Source organism: Triturus cristatus, chromosome 3_1, assembly GCF_964204655.1.
Source record: "Triturus cristatus chromosome 3_1, aTriCri1.1, whole genome shotgun sequence".
Lineage (NCBI taxonomy): Eukaryota > Metazoa > Chordata > Amphibia > Caudata > Salamandridae > Triturus > Triturus cristatus.
The window spans coordinates 856495189-856511376 of record NC_140583.1 but is presented as its reverse complement, the minus strand read 5'-3'; the positions used below and the strand labels follow the sequence as shown (position 1 = coordinate 856511376).

At 46.2% G+C, this 16188-nt stretch overlaps 1 protein-coding gene across 3 annotated transcripts in view; it reads left to right on the top strand.

Annotated features, from left to right (window-relative positions):
* RAPGEF4 (Rap guanine nucleotide exchange factor 4) overlaps window positions 1-16188 on the top strand; it is a 1002526-nt gene that overhangs the window by 824607 nt on the left and 161731 nt on the right. For all 3 annotated transcript variants that reach the window (XM_085645283.1, XM_085645282.1, XM_085645284.1), the window contains one exon: window positions 6347-6377. In XM_085645283.1, the coding sequence (XP_085501409.1) occupies window positions 6347-6377 (31 nt within the window). The remainder of the gene's footprint in view (window positions 1-6346; window positions 6378-16188) is intronic.

Genomic DNA, 16188 nt, shown 5'->3' with positions numbered 1-16188 from the left:
ACTTTATTTAAATCTCATAGCATACTAGGAATAGTGTAAGTAGTCAGATAACACATATATATGAAAAATAATAGCAACGAAAAGTACTCAAGATAGTGAACAATAAACAATGGCAGCTGTAGCAGCGAAGATCAGAGTCTCGATGTGGGGAAGGGACATCGGAAGCAGTCTTATTCACTAGCGTGGACCTGGTGGCCTCCCTCTCTCTTCTTATTCTGGGTAGATCTAGGAACTCCCTGCTCAATTCCAGGTTAATGTGTGGTCATTTCTGTGTGCTTCCCCCAGCCATTCCCTGCCTGACACACTCCTCCCACTCACTTACACACACTCTTTCCACTCCATTGTGGCCGGCCTATCAATCGATCTTCAGGTATCCACCCCTGGAGAGCTATCTCAGCACACCATTGGAAGCGTGCAGTCTCAGTCAGTTGATTAACCATCTCCTCCCACCACTCCAGGTCCCATTTAGCATTCTCAACAGTTCTGACCATTCGTAATCTCTTTTCTTCTTCCAGGGCCCACTCATGCAAATCTCCCGCCACCTGACAGTCAGTGACAGCGTGGACCCCATCCAGTGAATCAATATTCATCTCTTCGCTAAAAGTAAACCCAAAGATGCAAAGCGATTGCATATCTTTGCACCAGCTGTGGGGCCAGGAGTAGGTGTCAGTAGGCAATGTCTGGGTATGACCTCTAAGTGAATGGCAGTGATTCCCCAAGCTCTTCCAGGACCCCACTCCAATAATCCTCTAGGAGTGGGCAGGCACAGGTTAGGTACAGGAACGTCGCTGGGCTAGTGTTGCATTTTGGGAATCCCTGTGGCATGCAGGGAAGATTCTGTGTAGTCTCTGGGGAGTGAGGTATGTATGGTGCAGATAATAGAACTTCATCAATTTAAATCATGCATTGGTTGCAACCTCCTTGACTTGTTTGCATGCCTTGTCCCATTCTCGATCTATCGAGGGGCCACTTAGGTCATCATCCCACAACTGACTCGTTCATTGAGTATCAGTAGGCTAGTCTCGTTTAAATGCTGTATAGAGGCACAAAATCATGCTCCTGCTGTCACCCATGTCCAGGATGAGCCGCAGCATCTAAGACTCCTGCAGCTCCCCCAGGAACTCGGGCCGCAGTTCCCGGATCGTGTGCAAGATTTTTGCATATTGCAGGAATTGACCCAGGTAAGATAAAAGTGGTCCCAGGCTTCTGCGAAGAAGGTGAAGGTGTCTCCCTGATATAGATCCCTCAAGGACAGTCATCCCCCCTCCATCCAGTGACCAATGTCCATCACCACGTGTAGCCTCTGGAGCGGGCCCAGCCACCAAATGGATAGCTGTGTGGCATAGGCTTGCACCGTAGGAGCATGCCGCTACCACCTGTCTCAGGATGTGTGGGTAATTCCCGGACTTCCCAGCCCCCCCTATAAGCTGCAGGGGGAGGGTTGACCCCTCAATCATTCCCCCCAGTAGTCATTTCTCCAAGTTTAGGCTCTCCTCGCACTAGAGCGCTGCATACTGCAAACGACTCACCAGGTAGTGGAGGTACAAATCAGGTACTCACAGCCCGCCTTTGTCAAGGTCTAGCTCAGAACTGCAAGTTTCACTTGACACCATTTCCCCACCCACACTAGCGAGGTCATTAGGTGATTGAGTGCTGCAAAAAGTAGTGAAGGAATAGTGCAGAATCTATTCTGTAGGGCATTCAGGCACCATGGGAGTAGTACTACTTTACTCAGAGACACCGAGCCCATAATGGAAAGTGGCAGGGTGTTCCAAAAGGCAATTAAGGAGTCAAGACCCGCCATCAACTTCCTCATGTTGAGCTCATATTGCCGTTCTGGTCTGTGAGCTACTTGAATTTTCAAGTATTAGAAGGCATTCACCTCCCAGGGAGCCCCCACTTCTGGGAGGACTTCCCTGGCTATGCTCACCAGTGCTGCCAGTGCGAATACGATGGTCTTCTGTGTGTTCACCCGGAGGCCAGATACAGCCCCAAAGTTATCCATCATCTGTAGGAAGAGGGGGACAGCTGTTCCCTGCTGATGCTGATACACAAACATGTCATCTGCGTACATGGACACAACATGTGTGTTGTGCCCCAGTTTGCCAGGTGTGTCCAGAGATATATGGCTAACAGCTCAATGGCCAGGACAAATAGCAGTGGGGACAGTGGTCATCCCTGTCTAGTGCCTCTCGCTATCTGCAGGGGAACAGAGACAATACTGCCAGTACGCACTCTGGCCGACGATGCTTCATATAAAAGTTGCACTCACCGCATGAACCTCAGACCAAAGCCCATCCAGCTCAGTTCCTCCCAGAGATACTCCCAACTAAGGGAGTAAAAAGCCTTTTCAATGTCGAGAGCCGCGAAGGCTCCCTCCATCACCTCTCATCCTGACCGAGTGCATACCATGGGATAAACGCCTTAAATTCATGTGCGTGCCTCTACCGGGCATGAAGCGAAATTGGTCTTCGTATACCATGTGTGGCTCTACACCATGCAAACTGGTAGCCAGTGCTTTCGAGAGTATCTTGCAGTGCAGTCAACATTGATCATTGACAAGGGGTGATAGGACCCTAGGTCTATAAGGTCCTTCTCCAGCTTAGGGATCATCACTATCTGCGCATCCCGCATATAAGGTGGGAGGGCCCCCATGCAATTTGCCTCTCTGGGGGCCTTCAACAGTTTGGGAAGTAATTGTGCTTTGTATTGTTGATACCACTCTACCATGAGCCCATTGGGTCTCGGTGCTATGCACCTGGGCATACTCCCCAGAGCTTGTTGATGTGTCACATGTGTAGATGCTATCCCCCCTTCTGGAGAAGTGAGACCCAGTATCTGGGGCTAATGCAGCCCCGCAAAACATATTACACATTTCCACTCCGCCATGGTTTTCATGGCAGTGAGGCCGCCATTGAAAGTGTGATGGGGAGGAAACAAAGGGGGCCCTAGAGAGCCCCCTATTGCCTCTGTGCCAGAGGATGCATACAAGGGGAAACATGGTGTGCCTCCCTGTCTGCATGCACCCCCAGTTCCTGCAGGGCATGAACTTGACAGCTCATGCCCTACAGGAACCTGCAATGGCGTTCCCATTGCGGTGCTGTTCTGGATCTCTCTTGAGCCTCTGAAACAGGCACCGCTGTGGGCCTGCCGCTGCGGGACCGCCCAACCTGGATTCCAGTCGGAATCTGGCGGGCGGTCTAATTATGGCTTTGGCGGTGCAGGAGAGGGGCACTGGAGTGGCAGCCCTCTCCCGCACCACCAAAGCCTTGATAGGCCCCTTCGAATTATTTAAAAAAAACTTGGGTCCAAACAATATAAAGCAATTAAACAATATAGGGCTTGTTTTAGTTTGACTGAAACAGGGACACTTTAAATTAATAATCGATATACAGCCCTGTCCATATTTTTATTACATTGTGCAATTGAACAATAGGGCATTGTGAAATTACAGTCAAAGGGACGTTTTAAGGATTTTGGTGGCCCTGGGCAAAACGTCTCTTAGGGTCTCCTGTTAGGAACAGCTTTGAATTTATGATCCAGTTACAGCTCTTTCGTGCCCTCTTTGAGGAGGTCACTATCATTGCACATGCAAACTCGTCCAAAATCTTGTGCCACGTGTTTCCAATATTGTAACACAGCAGCAGCTCACTAATATTATTGCACATAATCTCTATGACTGCCTCATATTTCTCGTATGTGAGGTCCTGTTTCGATCTGGAAAAAATATTTTTTATGGATGTGCGTGGTATTGAAAAACATAAACACAACATTTAATTGCAAATTGTTTGTAATAAACTCCCACACGTTACCTGTATTCAAAATACATTAAAGGAAAATGGTATTTAAAATAAACTATGTTTAAGAATCATTCAAGGTCATTAGGACTGGACTATCTGCAGAAAAGAGCCTATCAGGGGGTCCCCTGAAAACCTGGGACCCTGCGCCACGGCCCACTTTGCCAATGCCTTAAAACATCTCTGACAGTCCCCATAGTACAACATTTCCATGGGCAACCTAATGGGGAGTGTCTCATTAAAGAAATCACCCCCACACATATGTGAAAAATAGTTGGTATTTCCTAGTAGGTACTGACTAAAAAGGCAGGGAGTAGGGGAAGTAGACCATGGTGTCCCATTGTCTGGTGTACCTTGAGAACACCAACTTATGTGTCATTTCTTTGGTGCTGCTAGGGGGGGGGACTGGTTTGTTGTATCTCGCCTGGTCTGACTTCACTGGCACAGGATTCTAATATGATTAACAGCTTGTCTGCCAGATAGGATATCTTTTTGGCTAGCACGGCCTCTCAAATTATGCAATGTGATTTTAGTGCACTATTCAGTCCATGCTGCATCAAGTGATATCAAACAACTGCCCGCTGTGCGGCCGTCTCTGGTCTCTGTCCACTAACATTACTGTGCAACTGGGAGTGCCAACAGTGGGCAGCAATTTGGTGCCGAACAATTGACTCTAGGCTGACAATACCACCTATTAGCACTAATCTGTATGGAATGCTGAGATGTCCTCTGCCAATCAGGACGCTCAAAATAATAGCACTAATTGTTGCTGTTTTCCTTCATTCTATCTCAGTGACAGGGACATGAAGCATGGTTGACCCATACAAAGCTCTCTGCCCACACCAAGGGCTGGCTTGTCACATGCTGCTGTGCCACATACATAAGCATCTGTAACTGTATTTATGTATTTGTTTATTGTTTTCGACCATTTTATCTAGCGAAAATGTGATCAAAGGGCATCACATTGGTTTACAAGAAAAACAGGAATTCGATAAAGGGCAGCACTCGTCGTGAACAAACAAAAGAAGGCATGTACACACCTCGCACAGATCATGATAAGAACTGATGGGTGTTATACTGTTCAAATTGTGCTTTGCTGAATTCAGCATAGTGTACCATAATGATTCTGGTTACAATGATGGGTGCTGGAGCAAATGGATGAATTTATTGTTGAAAGGTTTTTAACCTAGGGTGGTTGAGGGGTATTAAACCTCCGGGCCTGTGCACCACTACTTGACTTATACCTAACCAAGATTCAGATAGGTGCAGTCCCAGTTGCCTGTCTAACACACTGCTGGAAATGTATGCTGTTTACTTCGGGGCTCCACTATTTGATAGTGGGAATGTATGTGGATGAAGCGCTAGCTTTTAAGTTGATTGATAGTTATTTGAATGTTACGATTGTAAAAGCACATTTAAACAAGCATTTGCAACGCTAATATTTTTCAGCTTTATGCAGCCAAGCTATTTGGCTTTGTCATTGATAGTTTTAACCAGCATATAAATGCAAGCATCAAAACAGATGCACAGAAATGTCTAGCAATCTTGAGATGAGTTTCCTATTAAAATAAACTCATTCCAAGATGACCACCATGTTTCAAGACAGTGGGCCTGATTATAAGTTTGGTGGACATGGTTACTCTGTCACAAATGTGTCAGATATCCCGCCTGCATATTACAATTCCGTTATATCCTATAAATCTTGTAATATGGAGGACGGGATACCCGTCACATTTATGACTAATAATTCCATCCGCTAAACTCGTAATCAGGCCCAATGTGTTTACATGTGTCACAGTCACAATTTTAGGATGGTGGATACATTTAGAAAGGAGGTAGCCTGGCAGCAAATTGCAGATGTGCTGTCCTTAAAAAAAAAATAAAGATTTTTCTTTAAATGGTCATGACTGGGAGGGGTCAGGGTTTGGTGGGAAATGTATGTTGCTGAGCTGCGAAAGCAGGGGAGGGGATTTGATGAGTTTGGGCATTGTTTCTAAAAATGTAATAAAATAAAGAAAATATCCTGATGGGGGAAGCAACAGATAAGCATGGTGGTGGGGTGGTAAAGCAACACGAGGAGCAAGAAGAAAAAGAAAACAGATGGGCTCCCATGGTGTGCATAACGAAATATAAAAGCAACCTGAGCTGAGGCGGGCTACAAGTCAACCAATCAGAACACTGTAGAGCAGAAATGCTCCATGGCAGAAAAAACACAAGAAGTAAAGCCATGAAATCAAGAGGAGACAACAGATATAGATAAATAATAAGCCAACTATTCGAGAGGAAGGTGCCGACCCAAAACCCAGCCTGAGTAGATTGTAAACAATATGTCTAGCCAACAGACCGTTAAAGCTGTCTGTAGCCAAGACCTAACAAACTGTCAACTTGGAATCTATGATAACTAGCTAAGTATAGCCTCTTTTTTTAAAAAAAACAACTGCATTCACTGTTTTTTTAAGATTGTTAAACTTGTGTGACAACGTGTTGGATGAAATGTATATGAAACCACGACGTAATGTATATATTACTATATTCTTCTGTTTTAATAGCTCAGAAGACGCAAAGACTCCCCAAAAGAAGGTAACGTTCACATTTCTATGGCTGTATAGAACGTGTTTCATGGTGGAACATCCCTCAGAATTCACATGCATTAATGGGGTTTGTAAAAATTATAGTTCTGAGAAATACTGGATGCCACTATACATTTCTCCGAAAGACTTACATTATGTCTCTGACGTTCATGCATTTGTAAGTCGGATCAACCAATGAGAGCGCTTCAGACACCGAGGAGCACTTTAGATGGCACAGGATGAACCAGTGTTCACGAGCCAGAATGTTTCATAGGAGAGAGGTAAACTAATCCAGGGGCTGTAAACTGATACTGAACACATTTTAATTTCATTACGTTTTTTGTAAAAACATCCACCTCCTCCTGTCTGCTCAATCCTAGCCTTGTTACAATGTCTCCAGATAAATTCCAGCTTGTCCTACATTTCAGAGAATTACTTCCTCAAACAGACTCGCAAATGTTTAGAATTTCAGTTTGAAAATTGTGTTTGGTTGTCTCCACTGAGAAAAGGAAGCTTAAGTAGCGTGGTTGGAGTGAGCTGTGTGTTGATTAGAGGCCAGACATGTGAGTTCTAGCATCTGTATTGTCTCTTGGAAAATCTTACGAATCAAGCGTTATATGAGAACACTCTGCTTCACTGATTTTATCGACTTCAGAAGGAAGAAAGACCCTGGGGTGCATTAAACTTTGGCACATGTTGGTCACCGAACAAAAATTGTTCACCCTTCGTTTGACACACTCTTGACACTGCTTATTTAGGTACACTGGCTGCTGCAATCTCCCAGCATCCACAACGGCGACAGGGTCATGGACGAGCTAGATTTGTTATATGTCACACATCTTGACATAATAAGTCCGACTTTTTTTCTATGTGCCATTTTCAATAACCCAGGGAAAATTTTGTTTGGTGACATGCAGGCAGTTTTTGACTATTCGAAATAAGACTCAGCGGAGCCCCAAAGCCAGGCTCGCAGGTCTAACTCACACTTTATTTAACCCTTTCTTGCAATATGCAGGGTAGACTTGCCTAGAGGGCAAAGCTGGGAGTGCGCGAACGGCTGGTCTGATAGGTCAGTGTATGGGACGGGTTTTGGTTTTTTTTTGTGGGCCTTTTTTTGTTCTTGTTTTTTTTTTGGATCTAGGGGCCAACTTTTTTCTCTTGTATAATCGTTCGCAGTCATTGCCTGCAGCAAGCACAAATGCATGGTGTTGCCCAAATCTTGTAAAGATATATTCAGCTCGTCTTCCTAAATTTCAAATCTGCCATGCTTTGCAAATGTGGGCCACATTTTTAGGTATCTGATTCGCTGATGGGGGCTAGTTTTAATTTAGTGCCTGGGCTCATTTTCTGTCTTAAGCCGATCTTAGCAATATGTCTCTGCCAAAACACGATAATTTTAACTGGATCACAATATCTGCATTCCATTTTCCAACATAAGTAAATAAATATATATTACTTATGGAGCAGGGATGTTGCTTTAAGGTTTAAAAGTGAATTCTAGTAACAGTGTCTCAGTAACTCTGTGTTATAAAAGTCCTATGTCAATAGATGCTATTTTTGTAGTCCTAGGCCCACAGACCGCTGCCAGATTATAGTCTCAATTCTGTGTTTGTGGTCTGTCCCAATTGTTATGATTTAAATCTTTTTACTAACATGTTCAAAGACAGGAGAACATAATGTGTTCACCAAAAACTTCAAACCACTTGAACAAGACTAAAGAACATAACCATCACCTGCCTTCACTGTCCCAGTGCTAACACATCTCCTTAAACAATCACTACTAGGAGCATGGAGTGTCCCTCAGTAGCCTCCATGAACCTGACAGTTCCTATTTTAGGGTTATTTCCTCTAAAAGGACACATCATGAATAAAAAACAATGCCAACAGTGAGTCTGAACGACCATTCTTCACCTGGGTAGTCTTCTGCATGCTCCACGAAGCCACCTTTAACGTCCCATTCAGGAGATACCACCCCAATGTTGAACTTTAATCCATTCATGGAATTAACATCTGCATCCACGTGTGGAAATAGAATTGTTTTCTCGTTATGTGACACCTTCCTATCTGTGGGATATAAAATTGATGCCTGTGGCCCCAGTTCCAATGAGCCCTTGTGTACCTCCTGCATATCTGTAGAGGGACTCCAAACTGAGTTGGGAAAGGGTAAAATGCTTCCACCAAGGAAGAGTAACCCTTTTTCTGAAGGCTGCTGCCTTCTGCACTGCCTCCTGTTCGCCTTCCTCCCTCAGCACCAGAGCCACAGTTCTCTGATCATCCTGTCCTCACATGTAGGGTTTTCCCTATCAGGTTTGAGTGGTCTTATGTTACAGAAACGCTTGAATGATTTCTGGAAGATCGTGGTACTCTTTCAGTGCTAGCTATGCATAACCCTGGAGGTCCTGTGTACATTTTCCATTCTCTAATTTCTCCACTTTGTCTTCCTGCAATGCCACTATAGGTTACACTCACTTTTGACATTCTTTTTTCCAGTTATGGGTACTTGTGAAGCACACTAGTCTAGCTCTAGAAGGGTATGCTGGTGCTTGTGCTGGTGCTAGTCTAGCCAGCCCTAGGGCTGGTAAGGGGTCTATTTGAGGAGCCATCTTCATCTTCTTGCAAACTAAAGAATTGAAGAGGCTGCTCTGATGTGTAATATGGCTGGTTGCTTCAGGCTTTGAGAACAATATAGTAGAAGACCCACCCCCCCGGTTCTGTATATACGTGTCCAAATACGAGTCCAGCTGAGTGGAGGTATCTTGCAGAGTACGGCAGAGTGGTTGATTTATGAAATGAGATTCAACTATTGAGGTAGGCTTGATCCGTATTGTGTAGTGCTTTGAAGGTGTGTGTTAGGAGTTTGAATTATGCTCATTTGTGTATTGTAATCCACTGGATGTTGCAGAGGTGCGTGTAGCGTGCTAGTTTAAGAGTGATTCTGGATGCTGAGTTCTGGATGGTTTGAAGTTATATAAGGTGTTTGCTGACCTTGGCCTTGAGGGTGTTCCCGTAGTCCAGCCTGCATGTGACAAGGGTGTGAGTGACAGTATCCCGGTGTTGGTTGGAAGCTATGTGAGGATTGTTCTCAGCATCTTCAAGGTGTGCAAATAAGAGGCTGTGATGGCATTGACCTGGGCGGTCATGTTGAGTTGGCTGTCAATGATAATTCCGAGGTTCTTTGCGGTGGAGGTGAGGGAGCCTCCGAGTTCCGTCATTTACCATTTGGAGTCCCACTATGATGGGTTTTTCCTAAAGATCATGACTGTATTGCAGTGTTAAGTTTGAGACACGTGGTCTTTATGCAGTCTCCTACTTTGGTCATGGAGTTGGCAAACTTGGTCTAATTATTGGGGTCTTGTCCAAGAGGGAGTGTATTAGTTGGATGTCTTCAGCGTAGGATGGACATCAATGTCGTAGGTGTGGATGCTGTTTACTAGAGGGATCATATAAGTGTTGAAAAGGGTCAGGCTGAGTGAGGATGCTTGTGGAATTCCATAGATGAGGCTGAAAGCATCCCAAGGGTAGCGGGCCAGGCAGACTGACTGTGTCCTTCCAGTCAGGAAGGAGCAGATCCAACGCGGGATCCTTGGATTCCCCTTTCATATAGACGTCAGGTGAGGATGGGCTGTTGAAAGCCACGCGAGGTCCTGGTGCGTGGGCGCTGTCATGTCACCTCTGTCTAGGATCCAACGGATATGAGTGGTAGCAATGTTGAGGGTTGTTTCCATAGAGTGGTTAGGTCCGAAGTTGAATTGTGTGGTGTCAAGGTGGTGGTCGTTGAGATGTTTGGTGAGGCATAAGCTGATAAGTTTCTCAAGGACTTTGGCCAGGTACAGTAGCAGGGAGATGGGTTTGAAACTTGCAAGAGTCACTGGGTGGGGGTGGGCTTTTTGGGCAGAGGTGTAATGTGGTGTGTTTCCAGGTGTCCGGGAAGGTGGCTGATGAGGACAGGCATTCAGCATTGGAGTGGGCAATGAGTTGATGGGTAGTTATCCTTTAGGGAAGGCGTAGTGGGCGCAAGGGTCTGATGGGGCTTTCAAGTGGATGAACTTCATAGTGGCTGAGGTTTCATCTGTGGACATGGCGGTTCATGTGGACAAAGTGATTTCCTTTGATGAGATGGAGAGCTGTGTTGGAGGCGACCACTGGGGAGATGAAATCTTGCACAATGGCAAAAATCTCTTTGCTGCTTGTTGCTTGCATCAATGCGGTCTGTGGTCGTGAAGTGTTAGATGGCCTAGATCTGCACTCTAGTTGTTTGCAGTGGCGCTTCATCATTCTTATTTCCTCCATGTACCACCAGGCTCATTGTCTAGATCCTTTGGCTTTTTTGGGCCTAGTGGGAGTCAGGGTGTCAGCGCAAGAAGTGATCCAGTTGTTGAAGTTAGTGATAGAGTCGGGTAAATCCAGGCTATTTACTCCTCCTTTCCCATCACCAGTAGTGAAGGGTCGGTTGAGGAATCTACCATGTATCCGCCACAGTCACCCTCATTTCTAGAATTTGCAGAAATCTCTGAGGATGACACACTGGTAGAATTACTCAATTTTAAATCCGGCTCCCCCAAGGACCCACTGCCAGCCAAACAATACAAAAAACTGGCACCCCTGCTCAATCCATTTCTTAACCATATCTGGAACCAATCCATAAGAACGGGTGTTTTTCCCGCAAAATGGAAACATGCGTCCCTAGTCCCCATCCTTAAGAAACCTGATCTTGACCCAGATAACCCTAGTAACTACAGGCCCATCTCCCTCCTACCTGCCCCAGCTAAGATTCTGGAAAAACTGGTGCACGCCCAGCTTGCTAACTACATCGAATCCCATGGGCTCCTGCATGACTCTCAGCATGGCTTTCGGTCGGGCCACAGCACGGAGTCGGCCCTTGTTGAAATGGCTGACTCCGTGAGATGGACGATGGATCGAGGCTCGAGGGCGGTGTTAGTGCTGCTGGATCTCTCAGCAGCATTTGACACCGTCTCTCATAAGATCTTGCTGAGAAGGCTGAGAGACCTAGGCTTCGGCGGTACAGTGCTGAGATGGCTCTCTTCTTACCTGGGTGACCGTACTCAGCAGGTATTCACCCCTCCCTACACCTCCACTGCTAGACCACTAAAATGGGGAGTTCCTCAGGGCTCCTCCCTGAGCCCGCTCCTGTTCAACGTTTACTTTTCCCCCCTGGCTAAACTGATTGCGCAAACTGGGATTAAATCCACCTCCTATGCGGATGACATTCAGTTACTCTTTACTTTTGATACCCCTACTGCCTCTGCCTTCGACCCACTGAAAAACTGTCTAAGAGACATCTCTAGCTGGATGGACTCCAATTCCCTCCGATTTAACGCCGGAAAGACAGAGATTCTGTTTTTTAATTCATCATCCCCTCTTGATTCTAATTTATGGTGGCCGAATGATCTCAGCCATGCCCCCACGCCTAAAGACTCGGTGAGAAACTTGGGAGTGCGTTGGGATAATCATCTCAGTTTTAACGCCCAGGTTCAAACAGTAGCAGCATCCTGCTTTGCTAAGATCAAGACAATTAGACGGCTCATCAACTACCTACCGATGGACTGCCGTAAGACTGTGGTACAGGCCCTAATAATATCTCACCTGGACTATGCCAACGCATTATACCTTGGCATCACAGCAGGCCTATGCCACAAGCTTCAGACTGTCCAGAATGCTGCTGCTCGGCTGGTGGAGAGAATTCCCGCCAGACATCACATCTCCCCACACCTCCGTAAACTCCACTGGCTCCCCATTTCCAAGAGATGTATTTTTAAGGCCATGACCTTGGCTTTCCGGGCCTCCAAGGGCAAAGGCTCGGCCCACCTAAGAAGCACTCTGAAACCGTATGTCAATTCCAGGACATTACGCTCAAATTCCCAACTTCTGCTGGAAACCCCCAGATTTAAACGTACTCGCGCAGGCGGGAAAACATTCGAGGTCTGTGCCACTCGGTGTTGGAACAACCTTCCGGTTGCATTACGAGCCTGCCAAACCGAATTAGCATTCCGAAAATCCCTGAAAACGCATCTTTTCCCCATATAATGCTCCTTAGTGCCTAGCCTCTAATTCCATGATCTATCAGCGCCGGGACGCCCCGTTGGGGCAGCTGCAGCGCTCTACAAAATACACAAATAAATAAATAAATAAACTGCTGCTGCGTTTGGGCTGGTGTTCTGTGATTTTTGAATTCCAGTCTTCCTCCTGAGTGTAGTTCCAGTCTCAGCAGGTTGGCTTGGCAGGTGTTGTTGTGTGTTAATGCAGGAGAGTAATGGTCAACTTGAAGAGGACATGGTCGGTCGAGTTGATTAGTGTGGGCTTGTCGGCCAAGATGTTGTCAAGGGTGGTGAAAATCAGATTCAGGAGGTGTCTGGCAGAGTGTGTGCTTTCTTTCACATGCTGGATGAGGCTGAGGTTTCTTAGGTCTTCGAGCAGTATGGTTGTGTTCAGGTCAGCAGTATCTTCCAGGTGGGAGTACAGGTCAGCAAGAAGGAAGAAGCCACTCGAGCCGAGAACGAGGGGTGCAACTGAGTCTGCTATAGTGTCAATCGATTTGATGCATGGTCCAGTTGGTCCATAGATGAGGGTCCTGCTCAGGGTGAAGCTGGCTGCGATGTGCAGTCTGAAGGACAGATGTTACTTGTTGCTGGGGGCAGTATCCGAGAAGGTGCTGCAAGTTAATGGCATCCTCGAATATGATTTTCCATGTTGCTGGGGGTATTATCCGAGAAGGTGCTGCAGCTTGATGGCATCCTTGCAGAGTTCATCTAGGTTTCTTTGAGGAATAACAGGTCTGGTGCTTTGTAGTGCAGCAGGTCCAAAATCTCTGTGGTGTGTTTGATGAGAGTGCTGGTGTTGAGAAGCATGCATGAAAGTATAGAGTGCTGTGCAGTCGGTGGCTGGCAAGCCTGGGTGTGAGAGAGTTGGGTGCTGTCAGTGCAGAGGGAGTGAACAGTGGGAATTAGGGAGTGCATAAGAACTTACAGGTGGTGCAGAAGAACATTACTTCATTGTTGTGCAGTGTGGCAGCAGTGCAGCGAGCAGCGGATGCAGTTAAGAGTAGGGAGGGCTGCAGCAGGAGGATTAAGACTATGATTACTGGCATTGGGCATGGGCGGGTCATGGCTCCTGGTATTCACATCTCCATTCTCCTGTGCACCTCTTCAGACCCACGACACCTGAAGGATTCTGCCCTTGTAGCTTTTTTCTCCTTGGAGGCTCATTCTTTCTGGAAGGCAGCAGTTGCCCTTTGATGTTTTACCCCAGATGACAATGTGGCTACTGAAAAGGGTCACCCTTATCTCTCTCAGTCCCTGGAAAAGAAAAAGGATGCAAGAATCCTATGATCCTATGACCGGCCTTTGATAGTCAAACAGTGTAGCCTTCTTTTGAACCTTTCTTTTAAATCTCTTTGATTTCAATCCCAAACCTCCTCTGGAGCTTCCAGACTGTGAAATCTTTATCGATTCTGCACAGATGCTCAAGGAAGATTCACACAGGATGAGTGATTTGCAAAGACAAAGGAATTTCCTAAAAATAAGGGATTTAAGAAAAGTAAACACGGTTTGAGTCGCCTTAGATACAGGAACCCTCGGAAGTATAGCTGTCATTTTAAAGCAAAATATTGTCTGAGAGAGTTGAAAGATTTGAAATCGCAGGAACAGGTCTTCTCCAGTATTGGGGTGTCTTTCATAGATTCACATGCTTGAATATTCCCCATCGTCGAAGTGGGAGTCCCACGGTACATAAAAAGCAATAAGTCTCCTGTATATAGATACATACATAAACTATATAAGAATAAAATACATATATAAATAAACGTTATATAGTTTGAAATAACATATCAAGTCAAAAGTACCATTGAATAACATTGACATTGAAAAAGAGATCACTTTACTGACATATCCATGTCGTTTTTATAGTCCAAACTCCAGCCAATCAGGCGCAAGCACCCTCTAGAACCTTCTCCTCAGAGGTTCAGGCCTTCAGATTTTCTACCGCACGTCGTGTGAAGGGAGTCTCCCTGAGCTCTGCTCAGTTTTTTCTCTGGTTTGGATTTTCTTCAACTTATTCTCATGTCTTCAAGTAAGAAGTCTCTTTTCCGTCCCTGTGCTTCTTGTGGGAAGTTAAGACTTTTTTCTGAGGACCCTCATGAAAAATGTATTTACTGCCTTTACCCCGACCATAAGGTGGGCAACTGTAAAATCTGTAGAACTTTTTCACAAAAGACTCTAAAGGACAGAGAGGGTCGCCTCCTTCTGTGGCTCAAAAAATTGAAGGACGCAGATAATCCTCTCTCTGATGTCGAAAGTGTGGCTTCTGCTCGCACCGGAGTCTCTTCCAAGCGTTGTAGTGTAATGGACTTGCCCTCTCCCTTTCATTATTATCAAGAAGAGGAGCAGGATCCTCCTACACAGGTCCCAATGGCACAGCGTCCTTTGTCCCTCATCTCTAATCTCCAATTTATGTTGGAGGATTACAATCGCCGTTTTCCACCTTCTTCTCACAGTTCTCCACGTGACGCTCCATCGAACTTTCCGACTCCTCCTCCAGAGCCGGCAGAGCCAACGCCATCCGCCCCTTCACTAGTACCCCCTGCACAGGGTGACGGTGACGTTCTTCAAGATACGGAAGATGGAGAGCTCCAGGGCGATGACGACGACACAATGGCCGACTGGGATGATTATCAAATAAATTTGCCTTCTTCGCCTCCGAAGTCGCCAGTGAACTCTCCACCTGTTGACATTACAGGTTTCCATCAGTTGATGGAAAGAGCAGCGCAGCGATTTCATCTTCCCATGATCCTGAGAGAGGAGGATTGCTTTCTGTATGATTTCAAATCACAACCACAGAAACAAGTTCGGCCGTGCCCATAACTGACTTTATTTGGAATGAAGGGATTAAACTGATGAAAACACCTAATTCAATCCCAGCAGTTCTTCCGCGGTTAGAGAAAAAGTATAAGGCCCTGGACTCTTCTCCTGCTTGCTTGGTATCCCAGCCTAAGCCGGATTCAGTCATCACCCAGGCGGCACAACGTCGCTCGAAGAATCCCTCGTCTCCACTTTCCTCTCCACCTGACCGTGATGGCCGTCGCCTGGACGCCATTGGGAAGAAGTTCTCTACCATGTCCTCCACAACAGTAAGGGAAGCAAATTCTTTGGCCATCTTGGGCCGTTACGATCGCCAAATGTGGTCGGACATGGAGGCTTTCATTAAGCTCATTCCAGAGCCCTCTAGAGCGGACGCTCTCAAGATTCTGCAAGAAGGTGCAAGAGCATCTTCAGAGATTATTGATTGCTGTGTAGATATCGCCTCAACTGGTTTTCGACAGCTAGCTGGAGCAGCTGTTTTAAGGAGGCAAGGCTGGCTTCGTTCCACTTCTTTTCGTCAAGAAGTCCAGGCAAAGATTCTCGATATGCCCTTTGATGGGGAGTCCTTGTTTGGACAGCATGTGGATGAGGCCCTCCAAACAATTAAGAAGGACACTGAGACGGCTCGTTCCCTTGGCACGCTACAGTTTAGAAGGCAGCCTTTTCGGGGTGCTCGCGGACGCAGCACCACCTCTTCCTTTCGTGGCAATTCCACTCAGTACCGCTCTTACAGCCAAGGACACCAACGTTTTTCCTCCCAAAACCCACAGTCTTACAGACAACAGACTAGTAAATCCTACAGAGGCAAGTCCAACTATAGGGGAACTCCTCCAAAAAACAATGACTCTCTTTGTTTATATCCCCCTCCCCTCAGTGCCCCCCCTCCCGAGTTGGAGGACGGATCTCAAAATTCTTTTCAAATTGGTCATTGATCACTTCAGACCGTTG